General features: G+C 38.9%; 2 protein-coding genes across 3 annotated transcripts in view; one reads left to right on the top strand and one right to left on the bottom strand.

Moving 5' to 3' along the window:
- The window catches only part of add3a (adducin 3 (gamma) a), a 105,689-nt gene extending 100,496 nt beyond the window's left edge, over positions 1-5,193 (bottom strand). For both annotated transcript variants that reach the window (XM_082536859.1, XM_082536860.1), the window contains exon 1: positions 4,979-5,193. The gene's annotated coding sequence lies outside the window, so the exon portion shown is untranslated. The remainder of the gene's footprint in view (positions 1-4,978) is intronic.
- A 52-nt stretch (positions 5,194-5,245) lies between these two features.
- Positions 5,246-24,985, top strand: cusr (Copper-only SOD repeat protein). The gene is made up of 11 exons (XM_082536855.1): positions 5,246-5,354; positions 12,879-12,932; positions 14,536-16,600; positions 17,093-17,192; positions 19,726-19,803; positions 19,977-20,081; positions 20,799-20,931; positions 21,052-21,166; positions 21,395-21,519; positions 23,615-23,695; positions 24,441-24,985. Exons 2-11 carry the CDS (start codon positions 12,893-12,895, stop codon positions 24,554-24,556), a joined length of 2,958 nt encoding a protein of 985 aa, XP_082392981.1. The 5' UTR covers positions 5,246-5,354; positions 12,879-12,892; the 3' UTR covers positions 24,557-24,985.
- The last annotated feature ends 1,792 nt before the right edge of the window (positions 24,986-26,777 follow it).

Below are 26,777 nucleotides of genomic sequence, written 5' to 3'. Positions count from 1 at the left end.
GCAATGTCAACGGTTCTCAGATCATTCATAAACGTTCGACACCATCTGATCTTTGGTCGGGGTTGCTTTTTCTTGCCAGTGCATGGGAGCCATGTAATGGTGATCTTGGCCAGACAATAACGGGGTAGACGTCAAATATGGCAAAGCGGAAGCGCAGTCAACTCTTGAGGTCTTCCTGAGTGAAGCCCAGCAGAACAATGTCATCCGAGAAGTCCAAGTCGGTGAGATTACGTGCTTCGTGCCAGGGGACACCGATGCCAGCTTGGTCAACTGATCATTGCATGATGAAGTCAGTTACAAACAGGAAGAGGAAAGGGGATAGCACGCATCCTTGTCGGACGCCAGTATTGATCTTGAAGAAATCTGTGCAGCCGTCATCCGTCCGGACGCAGCAGCAGGAGTTGGAGTAGAGACCATGAAAGGCATCTACAAACTGCTGAGGGACTCTATAGTGGCGTAGGATAGCCCATAGAGTCGGCCGGTGGACGCCATCAAAAACCTTCTCGAAGTCAATGAAATTAATAGAAATCTTCCTTTGGTATCCCAATGTTGGTGGTGCTGGTGGTGGTCAGAGGGCCCGGTGGCGCCAGTGTCCGGCAGCCTCGCCTCTGTCAGTGCGCCCCAGGGCAGCTGTGGCTACAATGTAGCTTGCCGTCACCAGTGTGTGAATGTGTGTGTGAATGGGTGAATGACTGAATGTAGTGTAAAGCGCTTTGGGGTCCTTAGGGACCGAGTAAAAGCGCTATACAAATGCAGGCCATTTACCATGTTTGTTCAACAATCATGCGGAGGGTGAAGATTTGCTCGACGCACGACCGGCCACTCCGAAAGCCAGCCTGCTCTTCTCACAATTGTTCATCCACTGCACGTCGTAGCTGATTCAAAAGAACGAGGCAAAGCACTTTCCCGGGTACCGACAGCAACGTGATGCCCCACCAGTTGTTACAGTCATCCAAATCACCTTTCTTTGGAAGTTTGATGATGACACCTTTTGTCCAACATGCGATGTTGACCAGCAGGCGTTTAGGAGTCTTGTAAGGGCAGCTTCCAACTGGGGTCCACCATGCTTCAGCATTTCGGGGAGGATCTCGTGCAGGCCAGCGGCCTTTCCACTCTTGAGGAGTAGAATCAATGTCTTGACTTCGGCGGCGCAGATTTGTCCGATATCAACAGGAAGAAGGCCCATGGAAGGTTTTTGGCCTTGAACAGGTGGAGTGGCTCGGGTTGGTTCAGAGTATCGCAGAAGTGTTTGGCACAGCGTTGGTCTCTTTTCAGCTGCAGTAAGGAGGACGCATCCATTTTTGTCTCGGATTGGGACACAGCGGCCACCACGAGCCCCAGTTAGATCTCTTACAATGCGATATAAGGTTCGGGTATCGTTCCGGTCGGCTGCTTCTTTGTATTAAAATAGATTTGTATTACAAATCTATTTTAAATATCACTGGATTTTAAATATCCCTGGATTTTGGACTGAGAGGCTGGTTGATCATATCACTCAGTCCTACTCAAAACAATTTTCCATTCAGATAACATTGTAGCTCAAATGATAACAATAATAAAAACTTAAAATATTTTAGGTGGTTTGCATTGCTTTCTGTAAAACAAACAATGAGCCTTAAATTTCAGATTTAAAGTCTACAAAGCTATATTGTTCACCTGGGTAATAATACAGCCAAATTAAAATGCCACCGCAATACATTTGCCATCTTGTCTCATTGGGTGTAATAGACACACATACACATGCTTAAACAGCATGGCGTTTCATCCTCTCCAACCTTGTGGGCCTCCATCCTGTCTGACCAAACCCAGAGCAACTTGCCGAAACATGCCAAATGAATGACAGAGAGAGAAAAGTAAATCTAAGATGATAAAATTAAGCCAGCATGTGCACAAACGCACACATTCCCCAACAAAAGGAAAACACTCGAGTCCAAGACTCAATCAATTTGCAGTGAGAAGGGAGAGTGGAGCCACATGTTTTTGATAAGTCCTCTAGCAGAGCAGGGTGAGGTAATGATGAAGTCATCTCTGTCCTCTGGACAGGTTCAAATTCACTGGGCTGTACGCATTTTAAATAGCTTTGGGCTCACAAACACGTATACGTTTTTCTTGTGCAGTTCTGCGCAATAAAAAGACTGCATAAAACATTGAGGTGTGCAGGACGTATTAAGGCCAGGAAATAATAAAGGTGCACTAACATGTGGTCACTAAAGCAGCTCCTAACATAAAAAAAAAAAACAAAAAAAACAAAACAAAAAAAAAAAAACATTCATCAATTACCTTCAGTCTTAATATCTGCCTCCTTGTTTTTCTATTCCCGTTTCCACAAAACATTACCAAGCAATCCAGACTTACTATAGACACGCCTCATTAACGGTCCCTACAGACTGCACCCACTCAACCAGTCACAGCCACTCTGTTATTAAGTCACTTAATCTATGAGGCTGTCAGTCCAGTCCCCCACCACAATGGACATTGTACTTCCTGTGCCTGAGCATTCATCTGAAGATTAACTCAGTCATGTCTTGTGCTATTATAAAACTATTCATAAGAGACAAACAAGAGATCAGCTCAGACAGAAAGACGGCAGTTGTGTTGAACCCAAAGACTCCCTTCTGCTTGGCTCGTAAAGGTTCTACGCAAATGTAACTGTGTGTGCAGAATACAGGTAAACATCATAGGAATTTAATTAAGATGCAATGTAAGTTTAGTTAACAAGCTCCAATTTGCTTTCCACCACTATCTAGCACGAGCTGGTTTACATCACTTTACCAATAATCATTTGACAGAGGGTGAGTCATAAAGTACTGAAAGTCATATTGGTGGGGAAATCCAGTTAGATCACCTGCATGTTGCACCAATGACACCGTACAAGGAAGGGCATACAGTATAGTGATAATAAAGGTAGATGTGCTGGTAGATGGAAATTTGGGAGGAAAAACAGAAATCTTCAAAACCATATCAGGAAAGCATGACCGAGTTGTGTGAAAGCAAAGCTTTATCATAAATTATCTGCAACAAAAGCTGGATAAACTGATAAATGTTAGTCATTTTCCCCCTCCACTCTGTCAAAGCCCAATAATCTGCAATATTCCTCTTCTTCAGTCAACTAACATTAGAACCAAGAGACAGAAACCTCACCATCTCCCCTCCCTTGAGTCTCCAGCAACTGCAATATTCATGGGGACCTTACGAAACACTTGGAGTAAAAAACACAAGAGAAAATTGAGTTTGCATCAGAGAGGATGTGCAGAGGTGGAGTAAAAATAAATATGGAATATGCTCCCCCCGTGCAGTCACTGGTCTGGGTTAAATAGCTCAGTTATAGAAAGTCCCTGAAGGATTTTGAAGTAGGGCCCCTTCGATCTGAGTAAATCAGAGAAAGGGGGGAATACCGTTTTAGATTTCACGTCCATATGGCAAACATTCACAGCTTTTCAAAGAGCTCTGCTGAGCAAAATAAAAGAGGGGAAGAAACAGAAACAAAAAAAACAAAAACCCAACATCAAGCATGTCAGGGTCCAGGCATTTTGGAGTCAATTATCATATTCGTCTGGGTTCGTTTTAGGTTCGGACAACCAGACTTTGGCATGGAAATGGATATCCTTACAGAGCCTTTACAGGTTGTGAAATATCTCATACACAGAGGTGCTGATGAGATGGGGTGACATAAAGGCACAAAGAAAGCGAGAGAGGGATGGAGGAAGCTTTCTTCCAGGCTTCTGAGCATAACCAAAAAAAAAAAAAAAAAAAAGGGGGGGGGGGGGGAGAAATATGGGGGAAATTTAGGGAAATGACAGCAAGCAATGAAATACAAAGGAGGAATGACTATAAAGTCAGCTGCTGACCATTTAACTGCCCTTCACGAAACAAGCCTTGCCATATCACAGTTATTGTGACATAGGGTGTTATTGGCTGCGGGTAGGTATTTTGAACTGCCCCTACAGTGAGTGATATTCACTGTTTATTTAAAGAAACCAGATATGAAAAGATTTTTACTAACCAGAGGTGCTTCTGCAGGAGAAAGAGCTGCCCAGTTAGACTTCAAAAAAGGCTTTATTGTGGGCAAAGTGGTACTCCCAGATAAAACTGAAGCTTGTCGTTTCCACTTACATCCAGAGAGCAAAAGTTCAACAGTTTTGCAAAAAAAAAAAAAAAAAAAAAAAAAGGGTTTATTTGCTTCTGAACCACAAGTCTTGATTGATGAAAATTTGCTAATAACTCATGTGATTTAAGCTATAAATTTAAAAAAGAAAAAAGGATGTAGCAAACATCACAACAGGCCATTTTTAATGTTCTTACACATTCTGAATTTGGAGATGTCAGACTCAATTTGAAACTTTCTGTAGATGAAAAGAAAACATCCTGATTACAAGGATTTTGTTGTACACTTTTTAAGTATTAGAAACCGGCTAAATGCTAGACATGTGTAGACAGGCATTAGCCATCTCTGAAAACACATACTGTATGTTGAAATTGGGGATGCTCCACATATGGCAGACATTGGCTCTGTTGACCGAAATAAGCTGATCATGATTGGATTAACTGATGACAATGGCTTCTTTCTTTGTTTATAAAGCTTTTATGTCGCATCACCTGCAAGCTGGCTGGATGTTGGATAATGAAGTGATAAAAGGCATAAATAAAAGGGGAGAAAACAAACATTAAAAAGAATACAAACAATAAATTATTAATAAATGAATAAGTTAGTTGTTGTAATTTAAACACTGTTTTTACACTGGTGCAACACTAATAGTAAAGCTGATAAAGGACACTGAGTGCAGGTGCAGAAGGTACTACTATAGTATACTTGACCTTCAACTTTAAAAACTCACTGAAAATGAAAATGTTATAAATCCCTATTATAAAAGGTCAATAAAAGGGCTCCCAAGCTAGAATGTTTTCCACTGTTCGAATGAATAAATGAAAAGCTGTGTAGACCCACGGTACATGTATTATACACCAAACATGTGAATACCTGCAATGAGGAGGTCTCGCGTTAGAAGCAGCCAGTAGATCTGCAGGCGTGCACTTGTCCCCGACCTTCTCTGTCTCCGACTCGTTCAGCTTCAGCTCAAACGAGCAGATGTCCGGTAACTTTCACTGACGTTCAGGCAGTAAGGTGGTGTTGACCCGCTCCCAGCGGGTAGAGCAGGCAGCACGCATGCTGTGGAGATCATATGCCGGCTGAAGCGGAAACACGACATCAGCTCACAATATAGCAGGAAGTGAAATGTGCTGAAGTAGGCGGTGCATTTTTTTTGCAAATCCCTCGCAGGAGACTGAGCGCACGTGATCCAGGCGTGCTGTTGTTGACGTGTATTATTTATATTTTGACCTGATTCAACCAGAAGGTGAATATAAAAGCTCTGTTTCACGGTTCACGGTTTAATCACATAAACATTAGTTTTAAAATAGATTTTGGACGTTTTAAATATGCTGTGAGTGTCTGTAGATTATTCGCATGCTGCATGCACACTACATTAACAAATTAAATATGTCTCTTGGGAATACTGTTACATGTGGGCGTTAACTTATTTGCTCTTTATTGTACGATATACTTGAACGGCACTGTTCTGTAATGTTAAGCTTGCCTTTGGCACTCTGCGTGGAGCTGTTTAAATTATCATGATAGTTGATGATGATGTGTACTTGGGTTTATCCTAAGTTTGTATGTTTGTATGTTCGCATGTTTTCTTCCTCCCAAAGTCCAAAGATATGCTTGGAGTTAGTTTAACTGGTGATTCTAAATTAGCTGTACGTGTGTCTCTCTGTGTAAGCCACGGGTCACAAACTCCAGGCCTCGAGGGCCGGTGTCCTGCAGGTTTTAGACATCACCCTGGGTTAACACACCGGAATCAAATGATTAGTTCGTTGCAAGGCCTCTGGAGAACTTCAACTTCGACATGGAGTTGGTCATTTAGCCATTTAAATCAGTGGTGTTGGATCAAGGACATATCTAAAACCTGCAGGACCCCTGCTGTCAGCCCTACCATAGACTAGTGTACCCCACCCCGTAGTAGATAGATTAATAGATGGATAGATGCATGGGATGAAAACTTATTCAGCAAACAGTAACCTCAGCAGAAAGAAAAACGCATAACTCACGCTACGCTGACTCCATCTACTGGTAAAATCAATGTAAAACAACTGCTCCCAATTCTACACGCACAGATGCACACACATACACGCACATACAAACAACAAAGGCCACTCTCCATTTCTTTCTAGACAAAAAGCAAAAAGGATTAAATGGATTAAAGATCTTTTTTGTCATTTTACATAGTAGAATGAAATTGTGGAAATTGTGGACGACAGCAATTTATAACTAGAATGAATAAAAGATTTTTTTCAATTAACTTTTGGCATGAGGCACAGGTTCCAGTCTGACTTGTCCTTCGCTGCATGTCTTTTCATGCTGTCTCTCTTCTCTTTCTACTGTTCACTGCTACAGAATAAAGGTTTAAAAAAGCCCAAAGAGGAAAAATAATTAAAAATCAAATCTTAACAGCACTAACAGAGGAAAAAAATATCAGAATCATGCGTAGTTTCGCTGGTGTAAAGTCTTATGAGCTAAGTATAACGTTCTAAGTGCCAATTTGTATGTTCAAAAACTGCATTTTCCAAATGTCAGAATTTAATTTTACATTATCTGCTGCATCTAAGCAAATTTTAAGCATGCAAGCTGCTGCAACATGCAAAACTGATGCACGATCCAGCCTTTATTTCCTCTACGATGGACTACCTCTACTAAGATGTCGTATTCTATCATCCTCCTCCAGTCAGACCTGTTTGCTGCTCAGAAACTTCCATATTTATTTCCACCTTAAATGATCTAAGCTTTAAAGATTACTCTCAATTCCTCAAATGCAGAAACATTTTTCTTGTGCATACAGCAATAAGTCATATGATATAGTTTCACTCTTTCATGCCATCATTCAGAGTACAGAATGGACCTCATGACAAAAATGTTTCTCAAAAGACATGGTGAAAAAATGCAACGTTTTGGGGGTACAAATGTTAGTAATTTGGAATATCAGTTCCAGATTACTTTGATTTGCGGAAATGCATTTTGGATATTTGAATACTAGCTCAGTTTTTAAATATTTGGAGAAAAGCTTTAAGAAAGTACATTTCAGTTATAATTCTTGTTATGGCATAAGAATGTGGATTACTGTAACTGTTATTAAATTATTCAGAATCCCTGGATTAATGATACAAATAAAAAGCTTTCAATTAATCTTGTCTGTGAAGGTTCTCAGTCATCCAGGTCATCGTAGTCAAAGGAGCTTGTAAAGAAAAGCGTCTGGACTTCTTTAAGTTGCTTGAAGACGTTTCACCTCTCATCCGAGAAGCTTCTTCAGTTCTAAGGTCAAATGGTGGAGAGTCCCTTGTCATTTAGCCATTTAAATCAGTGGTGTTGGATCAAGGACATATCTAAAACCTGCAGGACCCCTGCTGTCAGCCCTACCATAGACTAGTGTACCCCACCCCGTAGTATGATCCAGTTCTTTGCCATTGAGTGTCATGTGAGGCTGCACACTGTATAACCCCCAAAAAATCTGTTAACTCATCTAAAGGCATTCGTTGCCAGTCATTGTCATACAGTGCTGCACACCAATCAATCATCATAGAACCACAGTGATACTGAAAGTGACTTTGAGTACCCGTCGTACGGGAAGTTGGGAGATTGTTTATGATGGCATCTTACCAACATGTTAACAATGGGCTCCATTATAAGAGAATCGTTTTGTTAATTGTAAAGGGAATGTTTTAAAATTTGCATCACTTCACATGAGCCCTGGTTAGACTGCTTGTTTTTAGAGGGACCGTAGTGCTCTAAAAAATATCCTTATGCATATCAAAACGTTTTTCAGCTTGCATTACAGACATCGTAAAAATAATTTACAGCCTCTTTGTCTTCTAATATTTTATTTGTCAGGACATAATTTAAAAAATAATCAGGTCTTTGGCAGGTCTTAAAATTAGTTAAATACATCACCAATGAACTAGAAAACTTTACCTATTACGCTGTGTTATTATTTAGCAGTTTAACTGAGGATCAGCAAATGTGACCACATCTATGAAATCAGAACTTTTGGTTTTTCTGGTTGGGAGCATTCAAGTGTGAATGGCCTTGGAGAAGCAAGTGTTGTTGCATAGAAGGGTGAAGAAGGGACACGTGAAGCCACAATTCCTCCACAATCATGCAAGAAACAATTAGAAAACATGGATGTTACTTAAACGTGTTGCTCTCTAAAGTAGTTCTACAAGCTACTGTGTCAGGGGGGAGTTTTTTCACATGCTACATCTGATTTTATGATTATTATATATATTTATTTAATATAAATAAATGTAATATTTTGTAGTTCATCTGAAGTTGAATTGATGTAATTTGAACACCTGCTAAGGTGTTAAAGTAGTTTTTGTTGATTTATTTATTTTGGCATGTGATGGACACAACTGGGCAATGTTCATGTTTTCAGAAAATTCAGGTTAGACACAAAAAGGCTCGAGAGAAAATATCTAATTTCCCCCAACAGCATAATCCATTTTATTAATTTCTCTTTGTGTCAGAATTTGAGCGTTTTTGAGTGGGGAATGATGTTTTAATATTAATATTCCTTACAACAAAATGTCAGTGAGTATCTTATCTTTAACGCAGAGTCAAAGGACTGTTTCTGGACTAAAAAATCTTCATAAGATAAGATAACCTTTATTAGTCCCACACGTGGGGAATTTGTTTTGTCACAGCAGGAAGTGGACAGTGCAAAAGTTATGAAACCAAAATTAGAATATAATAAGAATAAATACAGTACACAACTGTACAGAATAAAATAAAATACTATATACAGTAGAATAAAATAGAATAAAATATACAATAGGATAAAAATAGAATACAAATGCTGCATACAACTGAGTAAAAATACAACGATACCAGAAAAGAGTATTGCACTTAGTGTTATTGCACATGTGTGGATGTGTGTGTTTGATCAGTTGAAGTCTTTGTTGTGGAGTCTGACAGCAGTGGGGAGGAAAGACCTGCGAAATCTCTCCGTCCCACATCGTGGGTGCTGCAACCACTGAAGGAGCTGCTCAGTGCTGTCACAGTCTCCTGCATGGGGTGGGAGATGTTGTCCAACAGGGATGACAGCTTAGCCACCATTCCTGTCACTCACCACCAGAGATGGGCAGTAACGCGTTACATCTGATTACTTTTTTCAGGTAACGAGTAAAGTAAGGGATTACTGTTGCAAAAACGGTAATTAGATTACCGTTACTTTCCAGTAGGAACGCTGCATTACTAAAACCGTGATTTTTTTATTTTTTTTGCGAGAATGTCTCATGACAGTGACATAAGTGAGTGCGACGTTGGTGACAACAGCTGTGTGCAGATCAACAATGGATCATATATCGAGTGCGGGAGAGAGTATGAGCGTGCAGCGTTTAAAGCGTGGAAGTACTGGCCTTATTTTGGGTTTGATTCCATAAAAAGTGACAAAAACATTAGTGTCCGTTGTGCGTGGGAAGAAAACTTCTTTTTACAGCGAAAAAACCCCTAAACTTCCAAGCAAGCACGAGTGCGCTACGACGTAATGGGAAATTCACAGAGAATCTCGTGGATTCTTCCACTGACCGCTGCGGCACACCTGCACCAGGGTAAACCTCCGCCTACCCTACTCCTGCTTTACAGGTGAAAATAGAGCAACAGGACCGCTAGTCTTTGATGTTATTTATTTTCTGCTGTGTTTTACTTGCATCTATTTGAAAGACTGAGTGTAAACACACACAAAAAAAAAATTATATGCTGGAATGTGCAGAAAATAAGTTTAAATGTTAAACTAATTTCTTCTAGTCAGAGAATGTTGCATATAATTAAATTTTTGCTTGATGCATAAAGTTAAAAGGTTAAAACTAATAAAACAAGTTAAAAAAAGAGACTTTTCCATTTGATTACATTTTGTATGATGGATTATGCAGAAAAAGTAGAATTGGGCTGAAAGATCTATCGCTTTATCACCTATTCAGGTTGTAAATCGTGTTTTTAAAAAGTAACTAAGTAATTAATTACTTTTGAAAATAAGTAATCAGTAAAGTAACGGGATTACTTTTTGGGGAAGTAATTGGTAATTAGTTACTGATTACTTTTTTCAAGTAACTTGACCAACACTGCTCACCACCTCCACTGGGTCCAGAGGGCATCCTAGAACAGAGCTTTTCATATCCTCTTCAAAAGTTCTTTATAATTTAAAACAACAACAAAAAACTACAGTTGTTGCAGTCAAGTGAGAGGAGAGATATTGAAAATCCTTCTTTATTCTGGCTTTTCTAACTTTACCGCGCTCTCATCCATCCTGTGCTGCTATTACTGTAACTGCTATGACTGCCCTCTTTCCGTTTTCCCTATATTTAGTAGTCATTATTTATTTTACTCATGTGTGTGTGAGTGTGACAAACCTGTGTATACACAGCAATGTCGTCATTCAAGTCTATGCTGCAATCAGTGACCAAAGCAAGCCAGAGACACCTGAACCTCTTCAAAGGCCCTCCAGTACACGAAACAGCTCATGGGCTCTCACATCAGGGTACCATACAGGCTTTGCTGCGCACCTCATCCTTCCATAAACTGACAAAGTGTGAATGTAACACAACATAAATGTCTTTCGACCTGTATGTTTTTGCCTGCTTAAAATTATAGTTCTAGCTGAAATTGTTTATTGTTACAATAACAGGCTTTTTAAAAACTATATATGGTACAAGTTGGAGATTTTATATGTGGAGAACCTATAAATTTTAATTTACAACATTCCTACATATAATCCGTGCTTCCTTTTTTGCGTGCGCAAACTTCTTATGAACTTTGCAGTTTCAATTTACAATTTGAAAAATACTGTACCAAAGTACCCTGGTTCTAACTTTCATGGCTACTTCCAGTAATTTCATGACCACCAGCTAAATGATCTGAAGTGACTTTGATTCATTAGGACACCGGATCAGACTTAGAAAAAGATTTTTTCCAACATCTGATGCAAGAAAACACGTGACGTGGATGAACACTGTGGCCGAATATAAAGCATTGTTTGATATATGACAGTAAATTCATGTTAACCATCATCATCCACCTAGAGTAATTTATGAATGAGGTGTGAATAATGTAGGCGCAGTTGCTTAACTGTTGGCTTAATCAATGATAGCTTTAAAAACATCTGAACAGGCTTGACATGCTTTGTGTCGTTGACATTTTTCCTCATGCCATCATATGCAGCATAACAATGAACTCTCAGAGTAATTGCAAAGTCATTTTCACATTAGTGCCAGATCCTGTAAATCTATGTGACAAAACATGTTTTTAGAGGTATCTGAGTTCTTCTTGGAAGTGTTATCTTCTGTGTGTTTACTTTGGAAATTAACGTCTCTGTGTGCGTACAAATACAAGGTGTTTAGAACAGATTAAATTAGGCAACGTTCATGTAAAGTAGTTGTTAGAAGCAAAAAGTCTTTTTTTAAAAAGATTATTTCTATCAGTCGGTGACAGAAGTGAGCCTATTTGCTCTTTAAGCTTTATCCATGTTTTGTAGCATGTCTTAAGAATGTGAAGTGTTTTGAGTGGGAAACCTAAACCAAACCATGACACTATGATTCTGCTTGCTTCAAAATGATCGTCTTGTCTTTTACACATAACTGGGGAGTTATTTGTGGCATATGTTTTAATCATGTCCATCATGGTCTTTTGCAGTTAAGACAACTTCTTCACACAGAAGTAAATGGAGCTAACTGAGAGGAAAGACACAGATTTCTTTTTTTTTTTTTAATTCATTCAAGTTCTTCTAATATGTTATTCCACTATCCTTCTTCTTCCACACTTCTGTGGGGAAGTTCACCTTACTCTGCGTATACTGCAACTAACAATACCATGACTTTAATGTATCTGCTTCCCTTCCAGTTGCCTATATTGAGCTACGATTGCCTACTCTCTGTATACGGTGATGGGCCATTAAGCTGCTATTTTTAAATAAAGTTGCTATTTTCTGCTATTCAGTTTTTCCCTTGAACTTTGTCAGAGTAGCAGTTTTGGTTTTCGTATACTTTTTAAGTAGAAAAAAGGGAAGAGGTAGAAATAGGGTGCAAAAGGGGAATTTTAAAGTAGAAATGTAGAAGCATTAGCGTGTTCAAAGAGCTGTGGCTCTCGTGTAAGAGTAGACTTCAAAGTTCCTCTGTGAGTTTAACATTGGGAACTTTAAACTTCCTTTGTTGTTGCTCAAGTTATTCAGATCACAATGAAAAAAAAACAGTTAAAAAAATAAATCAAAACTGCTTAATCTGCTGCATTTTTTTGTTTTCTTTCATGCTGCATTTATTTTTTATGATTTTAGGTAGCGACATTAAAAAATGTTATGGTGCATGCTACAAAGAGCAACGTGTAATAGATCCTGTGACTAAGAAACTTTCAACTCAGTCCACAATGAAAGATTATTATTTTAAGTCTCAAAAATGTTCTTGAGCTTACTATTGTATTTTAAAATACATTAGTAAGGCCATGAAGTTCTTTTCAAAGCCTGTACATTTCCGTAAAATGAACGTCATCAAGTGAGCCGCCTCTAACCATCCTGCCAGACATCCCTCCCCTACCCACGTGAATGAGACACTGTTCCCCACATGAGGACCAATCAGAGGCTGGGAGAGCACAGACTGCAGCTTATAAACAGAAGTGCAAGGGAGGCTGCATGCTTTTGAGTCACACATGAAAGACTCTTAGAAAGCAGAGAGACACATACCAAGAGTCTGTCCATTAATTTGCCATAACTGAACTTTTTCTGCTGTGACTTTTCCCCCCCAAACCTGCACTTTCAATATTTTCTGTTTATTCTGTGTTTTAGACACATCTGACAACATGTCCCTTCTCAGTGCTACTCTGCTGTTTCTTTTGCTTGGTGAGTAATTTTTAATCTTCTTATCCAGTTAGGCCAAATGGACATTATGAATGATTTATGTATTGAGCAACCTAGTTTATTTTAACTCACATGTGCTCATTTTCTTCTTATGAATGTTTTTCAAAGAAAGGTGTTAGAAGCATGTTGCCAAATAGTTATCATTTAACAGCAACTGTTTGTAATGATTAATGTATTTTGAAGTCAGTCATCCAGTAGATATCTGAGCTGCTCAAGATCAAAGCTTAGTATGCTGCATCTCTTACAGGGGATGTTAAAGTTGAACTCTGACCGCTTGAAACTAGTTAAGAAATTTGCCATTAGAGGTCTACATACACTGCATTGAACATGCTGCCTTTTGATTTGTCAACCATATTCCCATCTGTCACTTGCTTTATTTTCAAAAGAAAATCAGGCTTATTACAAGATGATTGTCAGAGCAGGATGGTGATCCAGAGAAAAATAGTACCTACTTATGGTGTAAGGTATTTAATGAATATTTAGTTTTGGGTTTGCAAAAAGACCCCAATCTGTTGTTGCTCTGGTATGTCAACACTTACACCTTAAAACTAACTAGTTATAGGACAGTTATGTTAGATTTTACCACTTCACTCTAAATAATGGGAGATTTTCTACTCACTTGACTATAGAAGCTTTGAAAATAAAGAGGGTGATTTTCTTTTGTTGTGAATCAATATAGTGTCATTTTAAATTAGAATGGAAATGGAAATCAAAATAGGGCTACTAGAAGGTATTTATACCAGGGCAACACATTGTAAAAGTAGAATTTCCCCATTTTAGTCTCTGAATAACATAAAGAAATGAAAGCTGGTGGTAACAGATAATTGGGAACAGAAACTCAAATGTGAACCAGTGTTTCTACCTTATGCATACAAACTTATCAAGTAGTTCTCTACTATATGGTAAAAATGTTTTAAAAGTGTTTCTACAAATGGAATATAAAATTTGTTCTACATATGAGACAAATGTTATATTCCCAACAAAATTATCTACCCATATTTTTTAATAAACACATTATCATATTATGTAACTATTTTTTTGACTTTCTCAGAAACTACTGTGCTGCCACCTGTGTGGCGCTCATATTTTCTTAAATAGACTGGTCACACACAACTAAGCAATTGTTATCTGTGTTTTTTCATACCTTCGTCAGACAATCTGGCCTTAAGTGGAATATTCATCATTTCTGTCTAATGCACATAAAGTGTGGTGTTTTTATATTATTACAAAATGTGGGGGTGTAAAGGTCAGGTACATGTTTATGGTCAACAGCTGATTTTGTGTTCGTTTTTATTCAAGGTTTTTTACTGTAAGACGTGGATGAAAAATCTTCTGCTACTTTGGAAATCAGATGAGGCCCAGTGTACAGTTCAGAAAAGACCGATTAGAAACTTGACTTCTTAGTATATTAAATATTCAACTTCTTGGTCATGTCAAGGTTGTAATATGTCTTGAGGGGATTTCTTTTTTAATCCTTTTTTAAGCTTTTAAGGATGTTTGTGCTGGGGTTTTTTTGTTCAGTGCTTGTGCATTGACAGCTGTAGTAATGCCGCGGCAATTAGCTTTTCCTTGTCTTCTTTTTCAGATTCCATTTCCTGTGTTCAGTTTCTGGCACCTTTGAACATGGGAGGAGTCATTGGGCTGGTGCAGTTTAACTCAATGTCTCAGATGGCCACTGTCAACGTGTCTGGGGCTGGATCCTGTCGTTCAGTAAACATTTCCCTCAGCGAGTTTCCCGTCATGTATGGCCACTTTGCTCAGCCCTGTTCTGAACAAAATATCGGCTCCAGCGTCTTCACTTTTACTGCTGATCTTGCCTCAAATTCTAACATCAATGTGTCCGAACTCTTTGCGCAAAGAAAAAACCTTGATGACTTCTCACTGTCGTTGCAAACGTGTAACGGAACTAAAGTATGCACAGTTGTAAGTCAAGGTCAGACCCTCGTAACTAGTCAGGCCAGGTTCTATGGGCCCATCGCGGGTAACGTTTATATCCGTTATAACATGGATAACGCCAGCTCCAGGGTTCTTGCAGATCTTGTGACGATCGGTCAAGTTAATGCCTCGCAAACTAATGTCACGCTCTATAGAGCTACAAGTACTGTTGCAAACTGTGATATTCTACTTAAAAGCTTAAATAATGCATCTTTGACTCCTCTGGGTTCCGTAAAGGTCGGGACCCCTTTGCAGCTCCAGAAATCCCGTCTGGACCTCAGTAGCTTCCAAACCACAAATGGGTTTCTTTTCCTTAGGGTGGGGTCAAGTTTCAGTTGTGCTCAGATCTATAATGTGCCAGTGAAACAGGTTAGAGCTGATGTGAACATGAATGGGATCAAAGGATACTTCAGTTTTCGTCAGGCTTCCCCTTTTGATCTCACAGAGTTGAGTGTCAATCTGACCAATTTACAGAGCAATGTTGCCTTTTACCATGTCCACGATTTTCCTGTTAGGTCATTAACAAACCGGTGTTCAAATGATAGTATAGGTGACCACTGGAATCCATTTCGTTTGAACAGAAGTAGCCCAACTTACCCAAGAGTCCCAGGGTCAACACATGACATGTATGAGGTGGGTGACCTCAGTGCCAAGCACGGGAGCATAGCAGGCAAAAATATGGTGGACATGACATTCACAGACTTCAATCTCCCTCTGTTTGGAAAGAACAGCATTGTAGGTCGCTCAGTCGTCATTCACCAACCAAATGGTTCGAGGTTTGCTTGCATGAGTATCAGCTATCCAGGCGAGGTTATTGTAGGCAGAGCCATATTTTCAAGCCCTGTGGTTGGTGAGGTCTGGTTCACACAGCTGGTGAACAACCCCCTCTCTGATGTATCCATATTTCTGAATTTGGCATACGGAAATCCTACAACACCAACCAAAAACCACAACTGGCATGTTCACGTCTACCCAATCAGCTCAGAGAGGGATGATGATCAAGGCCGCTGTACCACAACTGGAGGTCACTGGAACCCCTTCAACATCACCATTGATGCCAGCTATTCCCTCCACTGTAACCCATCTGGTCCCCTATCCTGTGAGGTTGGAGACCTCGCCGGCAAACACAGTACCCTTGATCTTGGAACCACGTTAGAGGTAGTGGCAGCAAAATACTTCTTCACTGATGTCACCTCCTGGGTGCCCATGCCCGGCATTATTGGCCGCTCTGTGGTCATCCATCAAGCAGAAAGAGGCGGGCCAAGAATAGCCTGTGCCAATGTCACATTGGTGCAAGTTCCCAAAGCTAGCTTAGGTACATGGTTTGGCCCTGGAGTTTCTGATGGACAAGTGGGTTTCTCCCGGGCTGTGCCACAAGGTCCCACAACTATAAATGTTTCCTTAATGAGCCTGAACTCCATAGCTAGTGGTTATCATGTCCACGTGTTGCCCCTCAACCCAGGCAGTGCAGAGCCCTGTTCAAATGCAAACATCCAGGGCCACTTCAACCCACTAGCCTGGAACGTATCACAATCCCCCCCTCCTGGAGTTGGCACTGTGGACCAGTATGAGATGGGAGACATCAGCGGGAAGTTCGGCACACTTAATGATCAAAACAACTTTGAAGCTGTATACATGGACCCTGACATGTCGATGACTGGACCCTACAGCATAGTGGGAAGGTCGCTGGTGGTTCACAATGTCAGTGGAGCAAGGTGAGAATGTGTACTTTACTATTTGTGTTCTTAGCAGAGAGAAAGAAAGAACATAACGCAGCACAAAATTAAAAGGGAAGAAAAGAAAGCAATGTCATACACAGGTTACCACATCGTCTTTTTTTTTAGAAATAAAATTGTTAGCTAATCTTTTATTTTTAAATACTTGGTATCTGTTGCAAAAAAGAGGAAGTATTTATCATTTGGGACAACTCCAACAAGTGAAAGGTCTGGTTAGTTGCAAGTCCTTATGCAGAATAACCAGATATGTAAGTTGAGAGACCGACTTCTGGCACAGAAACAAAAACGTGTCAGTCTTTCGAGGACACCAGTGTAAAATGTCAGTTGCGGACATAACTTCCTGGTGTTTTGTGCCATGACAAAGAATTACTCAGCAAAATACTTTGTTGAAGATCCTCCTAGATGTCAGAACATGATACGATTTTCTTATCTTCTCTTAGTTTATGTGTTTTGTTTTTTGTTTTTTTACAGAATTAGGTGTGCCAACATCTTGGCTGATAGACTCACAGATGGTGAATGGGTTATTGCCAAGGCTGTCTTTAATGGTACAGTGACTGGGACAGTTAGACTGGTAAGAATCATTACAGATAAAGTGTTTGGTGCTCATCTCATGTTTCTCATCTACTTTCTTTCTTTCGTTTGGTCTATTAATTTCAATAATTTCTATTTTTCTGTGACTAAATGGTTCCTCACAAAACAATAATCATCATCATCATCATCATCATCATCATCATTTATTTATTTATATAGCACTTTAAAAACACACCTGGTAGACCAAAGTGCTGTACAATACTAATATGCACATAGTAATAAAACCAGACATAGCAATAAAGTTAAAAAACAATAAAAAAATAAAAATAAATAAATAAAAATAAAAAAAATAAAATAAAATAAAAATGTCAGTTACCCACAGAGTTAAAAGCCAGGGAATAAAAATAGGTTTTTAATAAAGACTTAAAAACGGGCACTGATGCAGCCTGTCTAATGTGGAGAGGAAGGTTATTCCAAAGCATCGGCGCGGCAACAGAGAACGCTCGGTCTCCTCTAAGTTTCAGCCGTGACTTTGGGACCGAAAGCAGCAACTGCTCAGCTGACCGAAGGGAACGAGTGGGGACGTGGGGCTTCAACAAATCAGACAAATAAACAGGTGCCAGACCATTTAGAGATTTAAAAGCCAATAAAAGGACTTTAAAACGGATCCTGAATTCAATTGGAAGCCAGTGTAAAGAGGCCAAAATCGGAGTGATGTGATCAAATTTTCTTCTACCAGTTAAAAATCGTGCCGCAGCATTTTGCACTAATTGCAAGCGTGACAAAGTGCCCTGCCCAACCCCTGTTAAAAGAGAATTACAATAATCTAAACGTGAGGTAATAAAGGCATGAATAACGCTTTCCAAGTCACGCTTGGAAAGAAAGGGCTTAACCTTTGATAAACGTCTGAGGTGATAAAATGCTGATTTTACCACCCCGTTTACATGGTCATCAAAGGTGAGTGCAGAATCAATTTTAACTCCGAGATTTGTGATCGAACTCTTTAGTTGGGAAGTCAAAGCTGCAAGATCAACATCCAGAGTATGAGAAGAACGATTTGGGCCAAATAAAATTGTTTCTGTCTTCCGATCATTAAAATTTAAAAAGTTGTTTGCCATCCATGCTTTGACATCAGTAAGGCAGTCAAGCAGAGGTCCAGTTGGGAGACTATCAGAATGACTAAAAGGTAAGTAGAGCTGGCAGTCATCTGCGTATAGATGGAATGGCACTTTATGCTTTCGGAAAATCGCGCCAAGGGGCAAGAGGTACAATGAAAACAATAACGGCCCAAGAATAGATCCCTGTGGAACACCCCAAAGCAGAGGGGCCACAGAGGATGAAGCCGACCCCAACTTAACACAAAAGGTTCTATTTAAAAGATAATGACTTACTGTATATGAATAAGTGTTTAACAAGTGAACATATCTGAAGTGGAAAAAACAACAACAAAGCCATGCAATTATCTCTTGCAACAAATGTAAAAAAAACCAGTTTGATTGCCATCTAATCAGACAAGTTAGGGAGTGTGTACTACATTCATTTAACACTGCATTCCTTTGCATTACTAATGGCTTCAAGATCAGGTGAGGCATATGCTATTTTAATCTCATGAGCTCCCTTCTTTTGGATTTTACATTTTAACAAAAGGTTTTACATTTCTAATATTTAGCTCACACTGATGCTAACATCACAGGCATGATTTCCCACAGAGGATTCAACTTTTTTCGCCAGTTTCTCTGTAAAAACAAAGAAGGCTGAAATGTAAAAACATGTGGAGTTCTTTCTTTTAGAAAGACAGCAGCTTTTCTTATCTTATACACCACATCTAAAGCGGTGTATTTAACTGCTACCCACTTGTAAAAGGTTGCTAATCTTACTAGCAGTGTGTAAAATACTGTATTGAGACCAGTTTGACAGAGAAACAAAAGAAGTTATAATTGAATGAGATGAGTGAATGAGTCGTAGTATAATATATCTGATAGCCTAAGAGCAGAACAATTGTTTCTTTATCATTGCTAACTTATTTGGAGCCAAGCTGCCACAAAAACATGACAGTGTATTTCTGCTGCACTGGACAGAATTCATTATGCCTACGATAGCTTGCAACAGGAAGCAAAAGGAAGAGGGGGACGAGAGCATTAGCTTAGCATCTATCCGCTGGCTAATGGTACGTGCGGTTTCACCAAACTAAAAGCTCACCAAGGGAACAGCTGTCTCTGGCAGCTGCCCTCCAGAGGCCCCATACTGAGCTCTGCACTACACTAATGGAGAGAAGAGATTGCAGTATCTCTAAACAGCCTATATGATTAAAGAGAAGTAGGCAGTTTGAGTAATCAATGTTGTTCTGCAACAAAATAGAGTGGTTTCACTCAGACAGACTGAGAATCAAAAGAAAAGTGAAATGAAATGTCATAGTGAAATACCTTTACACTTAAAGGTGGACAGCAGTATCCACAAATCTATACTCGGTTCATTTTAACGGCATTCATGCTTCAGCAAAGCAAGTGTTTAGTTGCGATTGAACTATGAGATTCCTTCTTTGTAATGTAAGCACTTTGTTTTCCTCATCCCAGCAACAGCAGGTGTTCCTCGATGGGAGTAGCAGCGATGTTACTCTGGAGGTGAACCTTAAGTCATCTGCGGGGGATAATGTAAGTACAGCTTTATATAATCTACATGCATGCAAAAAAATTATATTGGCCACCATCACAAAACTCAGTGTTCATCTGCCACCCATCAGTGTGAAACTCTCTTTAAGCCTTTAATGGGATAGATGTGTTAAAAGACATCGATTCTCACACCTGTATTTTATCCCAAACTGAAGAAATCAACAGCTTCCTTGTTCATCACAACTAATCGAGTTGGCTCCAGTGACACCGGGTGCAACAGTGTGGGAGACACATTCAATCCCTTCAACATGACATCGATGGTGAGATCCTAATCTTATCTGCGTAAAAAGGACGCAAAAACGAAATAAAACAGAAACAACACGCTTAAGAAATGAGAAATTGAAAGCAAAAAAAGTGGAAGAAAAAAAGAGTTTGGCCAGGTAGTTTGACCATAAGTTACTTGAAGGAAGTCCAGAAGGGTTGCTGTTTCCTGGCGGTTTGGGGACACATATTGTAATAAGGGGCCAGTCTGAGTCTAATTACAAGTTTCTTTAGTTCCTCAGTTTGAAAATTCGGAATTTCACTGAATTTAAGATTCAAAGGCTGCCCTGAAGATGATCAGTTTAAAGTGTAAATATAATAGTACATTTTTATGCTTGTAAGGGTATATGAATGTATATAATAGTATAAAGATGCTAAAAACTGCACTAATTATCAAAAGTAAATAATCTCAACGACCAAATTATTGGCTTTATATGAAAAAGATTTTGCAAAGGATCATGATCAACTTAAACCTGCCTAAATAATTGTAATGCTAACATGATTGACATGTGCTCATCTAATAATCTCTACATGTTTTTCTTCAAATGTTTACATGTAAGCATATAATATATGTATAAGACATAATATGAACATTTCTTTTACTTAATGGGACCAGTGATGCAATTGGTCAATAACCGGAGAATATTGCTAACTTCTCACTTCCTCTTCCTCTAACTTGTGCAAATCACTTCTTTCTTTTTCGCTTCCACTTGCAGAGACCCACCTGTTCTTTAGAAAACCCACTGAGCTGCGTGGTGGGGGAGATATCTGTAAGACATGGCATGGTTAGCCTGACACAGAGACAGTTCTATACTGACAGCATTATTCGCCTCTCTGGAGACAGCACAGGTGAAATGAGTCACCATATGTGATCAGTGATAACAGCAAATACAAAACTTCAAAATCTCCAAAGAGGTGAGTTTACTTTGTTAAGTCTAATTGTTCGTTATGTTTTGTGTGTGTTATTAGTGGTCTTCAGATCTTTAGTGCTGAAGAATGGAGAAAACATCACAGCCTGTGCCGACATCCTCCCTGAATCCCCATCAGCAGCGCAGACGTTTCCCAATGTGACTACATTCAGCCGGTGAGTGTAATTACAACATACTGCATGATGAATACTTTTCATGTAATCCTAAATCACTCAAGACACTTTAATTGCTTGCTGGAGGCCATTTGCGTAGACGTTCTATAAAACTGTTCTGTACATAGTGCACTGTATAACCCTTTTATCAGTGCTGTATTAAATAGTTGTTGTTGTAGAGCTCAAGTGTTTGTATGACGTTAAAGTGGATGTTGGTGTCTTTATGTCCAGGTATGACTTCCGAAACAGGGTCGCTGACGTACTGCAAATGAACCTGGCAAGAGTTACTATCTTGCCCACATCTCCTCAGTCTGTATCTGGGGGAACATGTCAGCAAGTCAACTTCATGATATCTGGTAAGGCAGAAAAAATGTAATCAAACTTCCATATTTGGCAACCAAAAAAAGGAACAACACGATGATGTGAGAAGGTGTCATAATGTCAGTATTAATACAAGTATTTCAATAATAATAATGTGTATGTGTTAGTCCCCATAGGGAAATAGTTCCTCTGCATTTAACCCATTCACCCAGTGAAGCAGTGGGCAGCCACCAATGCAGCGCCCGGGGAGCAGTGTGTAGGGACGGTACCTTGCTCAGGGGTACCTCAGGGTAGCCGTTCAGTAGAGTTGAACCCCCGACCTTCCGATCATGGGGCCACCACTCTACCTACTGAGCTATCAGTAGGTAGAGTGAATATTGTTAACAATTTAAAGTTTGTTGAAGAAATACAAAGTACACTACAGCCTCTGGTAGGCTATAATGTCAGACAGTTGTCTTTTACAGGTGTCTTTGGCAAGGTATGTTAGGAATTCAACATGCTTCATCAGATGATTTGAAATAAAGACAAGCTGAAACTTTTTCCCACTGCAATAATGATTATTTTATTATGAACAGAGAACTTTAGCTGATGTTTTCAAACAGGCTATAAGTGTGATCTACCAGAGGATTTTTATTATTTTGAAAATTGAATTCAAATACTTTGGGTCAATGTGTGTTAGACTCTCCAAGATTGAAAATGTCAGTCGTGGACTAATGTGCTTCTAGCATTTATTTTTGATTTATACCCGACTTGTGTATCGTGAAGGAATTCGGTGTCACACCAGCAGTTACTCGATCCTTAGCCGGAACATGACAGTTTATGCAAATGCAACAGAAAATTTCCTGGTTGTTATGAACTGCCTGCAATCACGTTTTGAAGGAGTTCCCCTGGAAAGCTAAGCCACACTCTGGGAACTCACATGCATCTTCTGCTTCATGAGATGATTTAGAATGAAAAGCCAAAGCATTTTCCCCTGCTTTATTATGACCACAGAGACATTTAGCTGATGGACAACTATCAAACAGGCCAGCTAATTATCGGGTCATGTTTATTGTTTTGACAATTTAATGAAGATATTTTGGCCCAAATAACATTGGGTGCTTCAAACAGTCAAACTTCAGACTGCAAATGTAAATTTTTAATCATATTTTATTGTAAATATCTGACATATCAAACCTGAGTTATTGTTTGATTAAGAGACATAATACAATTTCTTCACCATTCAGTCCAAAACATTTGCACACACTATAGCCTCAAAGAACTCCTCACCTAGAACTGATCTAGAACTACTGCACCACCCAGGTACCAAGTACTTAAAACAATGCCTTTGATATAATTCATTTCCCGTTGCCTGGCTGTTACATTAGACTTTTTCCATTCTTGTTTATTATTTCATACTTTTAATCGAATATTATTTGATTTATGTTATGATTTTATAATATATGTATATATTATTTATATGAGGGGGCAGTGTGAGTCATATGCCTTTGTCCCCGAGTGTTCCCTTGTTCGTATTATCAATATTAATGTTAGTCTTGCGTGAATGTTACAGCATCTATGTCAGTAAATGGTTCAGCTGCTTTAGACTGGCCAAGCTTTTTGTCAGGACATCGATACAATGAACAATAATGGGTATTGAAAATCTTCCGCAAACCTGGAATAATGAAAAGTAATTTGAGACTGGGAGTCTCATTTTCTGTCCCTTCCTTTGTCCCAGGGGGTAACTGAGGAGAATTTCACAGCTTTCACACACTGTATCACATGACAGGCATTTATACTATCCCAGGTCTCCTAAAAGGTGAAGAGTTTACTATTCCAATAATTCCACACAAGGCCACCACTGGATCATTTTTATTAGAATAAAACGATTAAGTTCTTTAACTGGCTTACGGAAATTGCTCTCATGGCATTATTTTCTGATTCAAGCCAAAATATTGAAAGGGCATTTCTTTTGTCAGCCAAGTGACATCAAGGGAAACATAACTTTCAGTACAACAAAGATTCACATTTCATAATAACCCATTGAACTAGCAGTTTCTGTGAAGTATAACAAAACAGTGAAACTCTAAGTATGCTAAGTACACTGGTATATGTGTAAGTAAGCACTGTTACTTTGTCTGTATGCTAAAGGGAATGTGAGCACTGGCCTGCTGAGCTCTGTCAAAACCAGTGACAAAATGGGCGTCTTCAGAGAGTCTGACATATGTACAAGTAAGTGCATTTTATACCGCTCTTAAAGCTTTGACTATGCTTTAAATGCCTTTTGGTAAAATGAAATTAACAATGTATTTAGACAACATTTAGAAGGACACTTTGATGTCCTTTTTTACAATCCAAACAATAAAATAATGCATAACACTTGAAAAACTTGGAAGCCATTTGAGCTATTAATTGGGAGTGGAACTGAGAACCAAACCTTGTAGAGAATCAGTTCCCAGTGGTTCAGTTCCTTGGAAATCATAAGTCTGATATCACTTAACGTTTCCACTTACAATCAATCGGCTGATTTCAGTTCGCCAAAAACAGTGGTCCAGTCAACAGTGTGGATATGGACATTACATTTATTTTTAAAAAAGGAAAATAGCATGGCGCTTTGCTAGCATGCTAATGCTAAGCTAGCCAAGAACCAGAGTGATGCTAAAGCTGACCCCAGCCCAGCAAATAACCTGAAAACCTGAACTTTAACAGGTAACAAAAACAGTGATGAGCAGTCAGGCATGACTGACAACAGTTTCTGCCTGTTCAAGTCTCTTTGTGCTAGTTACCTTACAATATAAAGTGCCTTGAGGGGACTGTTGTTGTGATTTGGCACTACATAAATAAAATTGAATTGAGTTTTCATCTTTGCTCTGTGCTGTCAGCTGTAAAAATCTAATATTTGCAGTCGCAGTTCGTGTTTTCAGTGATCATTGTTAGTCATTCAAATAACGTGAATGCCTTTCTAATTTCTTATTAGGAGGTCCAAGTCCGAGTCCAAGTCCAAGTCCAAGTCCAGCCCTCACGCCATGGACTTTTCTTCTTGGCTTGATGTTCGCCTTCGCCTGTCTGCTGCCTTCAGCAACTTATTTATAGCCCGGAGACTCAGCCACACCTTCACCGTCAGTGGGGTTACATGACCTTAAAAAGATTGTGAATAGAATGTCTGTCAAATGCAACAGTGATCATCAAGCGAATGAACACAATCTGTTACATTGAAAAACAAATTTCAATCAATGAAGAATTTCCCTTTTTTCATTACTTTTATAAAAATCTAAAATATAAATATCAAAATAATAATGGTAGGTAACAAGGCTTAGGTAACAGGTAAGAGTTTAATGTTTAGAAATTTCTGCAAACTAGATTTTTTTTCTATTTATGTCATTTGGTTTCTTTAATGGGTGGGTGGTTTTATTGTATCTTCTGACCTCCTAACTTTGTTTTTCATGTATGCACTCTCCAAATATCCATGTGAAATTTTGTGTATATCTTGAAATTTGTGAATAAAGTACAATAATGTTTGGATGCCTTGTCAGTTTCCAGAGTAAATGTGTTTAAATTGCAGATGCAGTTTTTAGCTGGACAGTAATTCTGTTAAGATTTGCAAAATAAGATTTTTTTAACTTTTTCAATTCATTCCAGCAAAACAAACCTCCAAATAGCTGCAAAATGTCTAATGATTAGATTAAATAGACTGCAGTGTTATTCCTTTCATTAACATGGTGTCCAGGTAAAGTGCATATCACTTTTCCACCCATTCCCTCACTCTTTTCCACACATTCAGACAGTTTCCCACATTTTGATTAGTTTTAGTTTCAACACGTGAGCATCACGCAAACTGTCTGGCTCAAAAACCACATGAATTCCTGCTAAAACTAAAAGATGATGATCACAAAGAGCAGAAACTGACACTTAACTCTTTAAAAATATATATTTTTTTATAAGTTTAAAGGCCGTGCAATCAACCTCAAGTTTCCATCTATGTGGGTAAAAAGTTGAAAAGATTGCACCAAAATAATATACAGTATTTCAATCATTCTTAAAATTGTATCATTTAAGTTTTTCAAAAGTTTCAAAAAAAACTCCCCAAAAGGCAAAGGTTAAAATATCAATACTACAGTCTAAATATCAGGAGAGCAAATCAAATATGATACACTAGGTTTTAAAGTGTTACCGGAGAGAGGTAAAATGATCAAATAATCCAGAAAAAAAACACAATACGCAAAAGTTTAAATTGGTTTGTCATGGAGTGTAATAAACATTTGATCCCCAAGCAAAACATTACTCTGTGAAAAAGCACAGCAGTAGCTGTGGGGTGGCTGTAGCTCAGGAGGTCATCTCCTAGTCAGGTTGGTTGCTCTAGTCTGCATGTTGCTCTCTGATGCAGAGCAATATTGTGTGACAGTTAGAAAGCACTTACATAGAAAAACAAAGCAAAAAGTGCTTGTTTAAATGGGTGAATGTGAAGTTATGTAAAGCGCTTTGAGTGCTCAGAGTAGAAAAGCGCTATATAAGAACCAGTCCATTTACAATAAAACATATGTTGTAGTTGGTCAGCAGGTTTGCACACATCTCAGGGGAGAGTTTTACCCACTCTTTATTTATGTTTTTTCAGGGTTCTGTACCCATCAGTAATCTATTCAGGAGTATGTATCAGACAACCAGCCACATCTAAGCAAACAAAATTTTATAAATAAAATTTTATTCCATGTGAAAAGACAACAGAAAATGTAACAAACAAGACTGTAAAAATTATTTTTCTTCTTTTTCTTGTATTGGCTACTTCTTTTAGGGCTCACCGCAGCTGATCATCGGCATCTGTCTTACTTAGTGACAGTACCTCACGCTATCCCTAGGATCTCTGTTCTCTGTCACTACATCCATGAATCTTCTCAGAGGTCTCTCTTTTCCTCCTGCATGTCAGCTCCATATTCAATATCCTTTGTCCAGTATGTCCACTATCCATCCTTAGCATACCCAAATAATTACAACTTTGTCTCCAAACCACTCAACCTGAGCTGTCCCTCGGATATACTCATTTCTAGTCCTGTCCTTGTAAAACACTACCATCACCCTGAGATTCATCTCCAAACACTCCACCCTGTGCACACTCCATTCTTCAACTTTCTTGTACAAAGATATAAAAAATGATAAAGATCGATCATTTAAATCCATAAAAGAAATAGAAATCTTTAAAACTAATAATAAACAAATACAAATTATTAGAAGCCACAACTTAAAACCAAAGGAATTGAACTAATGATATATTAGATGCAGGCTGATCATCGTGTATATTTGTGTGCTTGATTCAGTTCTC

Source organism: Aulonocara stuartgranti, assembly GCF_965226115.1.
Source record: "Aulonocara stuartgranti genome assembly, chromosome: 6".
NCBI classification, from domain to species: domain Eukaryota; kingdom Metazoa; phylum Chordata; class Actinopteri; order Cichliformes; family Cichlidae; genus Aulonocara; species Aulonocara stuartgranti.
This window is presented reverse-complemented; position numbering and strand designations above follow the sequence as displayed.

Bases quoted from the DNA above. Each gene is read 5' to 3' on its own strand.
- cusr (XM_082536855.1), top strand. From the start codon at position 12,893: ATGTCCCTTCTCAGTGCTACTCTGCTGTTTCTTTTGCTTG. The intron at 16,601-17,092 runs GTGAGAATGTGT...GTTTTTTTACAG, and splicing joins CACAATGTCAGTGGAGCAAG to AATTAGGTGTGCCAACATCT. The intron at 17,193-19,725 runs GTAAGAATCATT...TCCTCATCCCAG, and splicing joins TGACTGGGACAGTTAGACTG to CAACAGCAGGTGTTCCTCGA.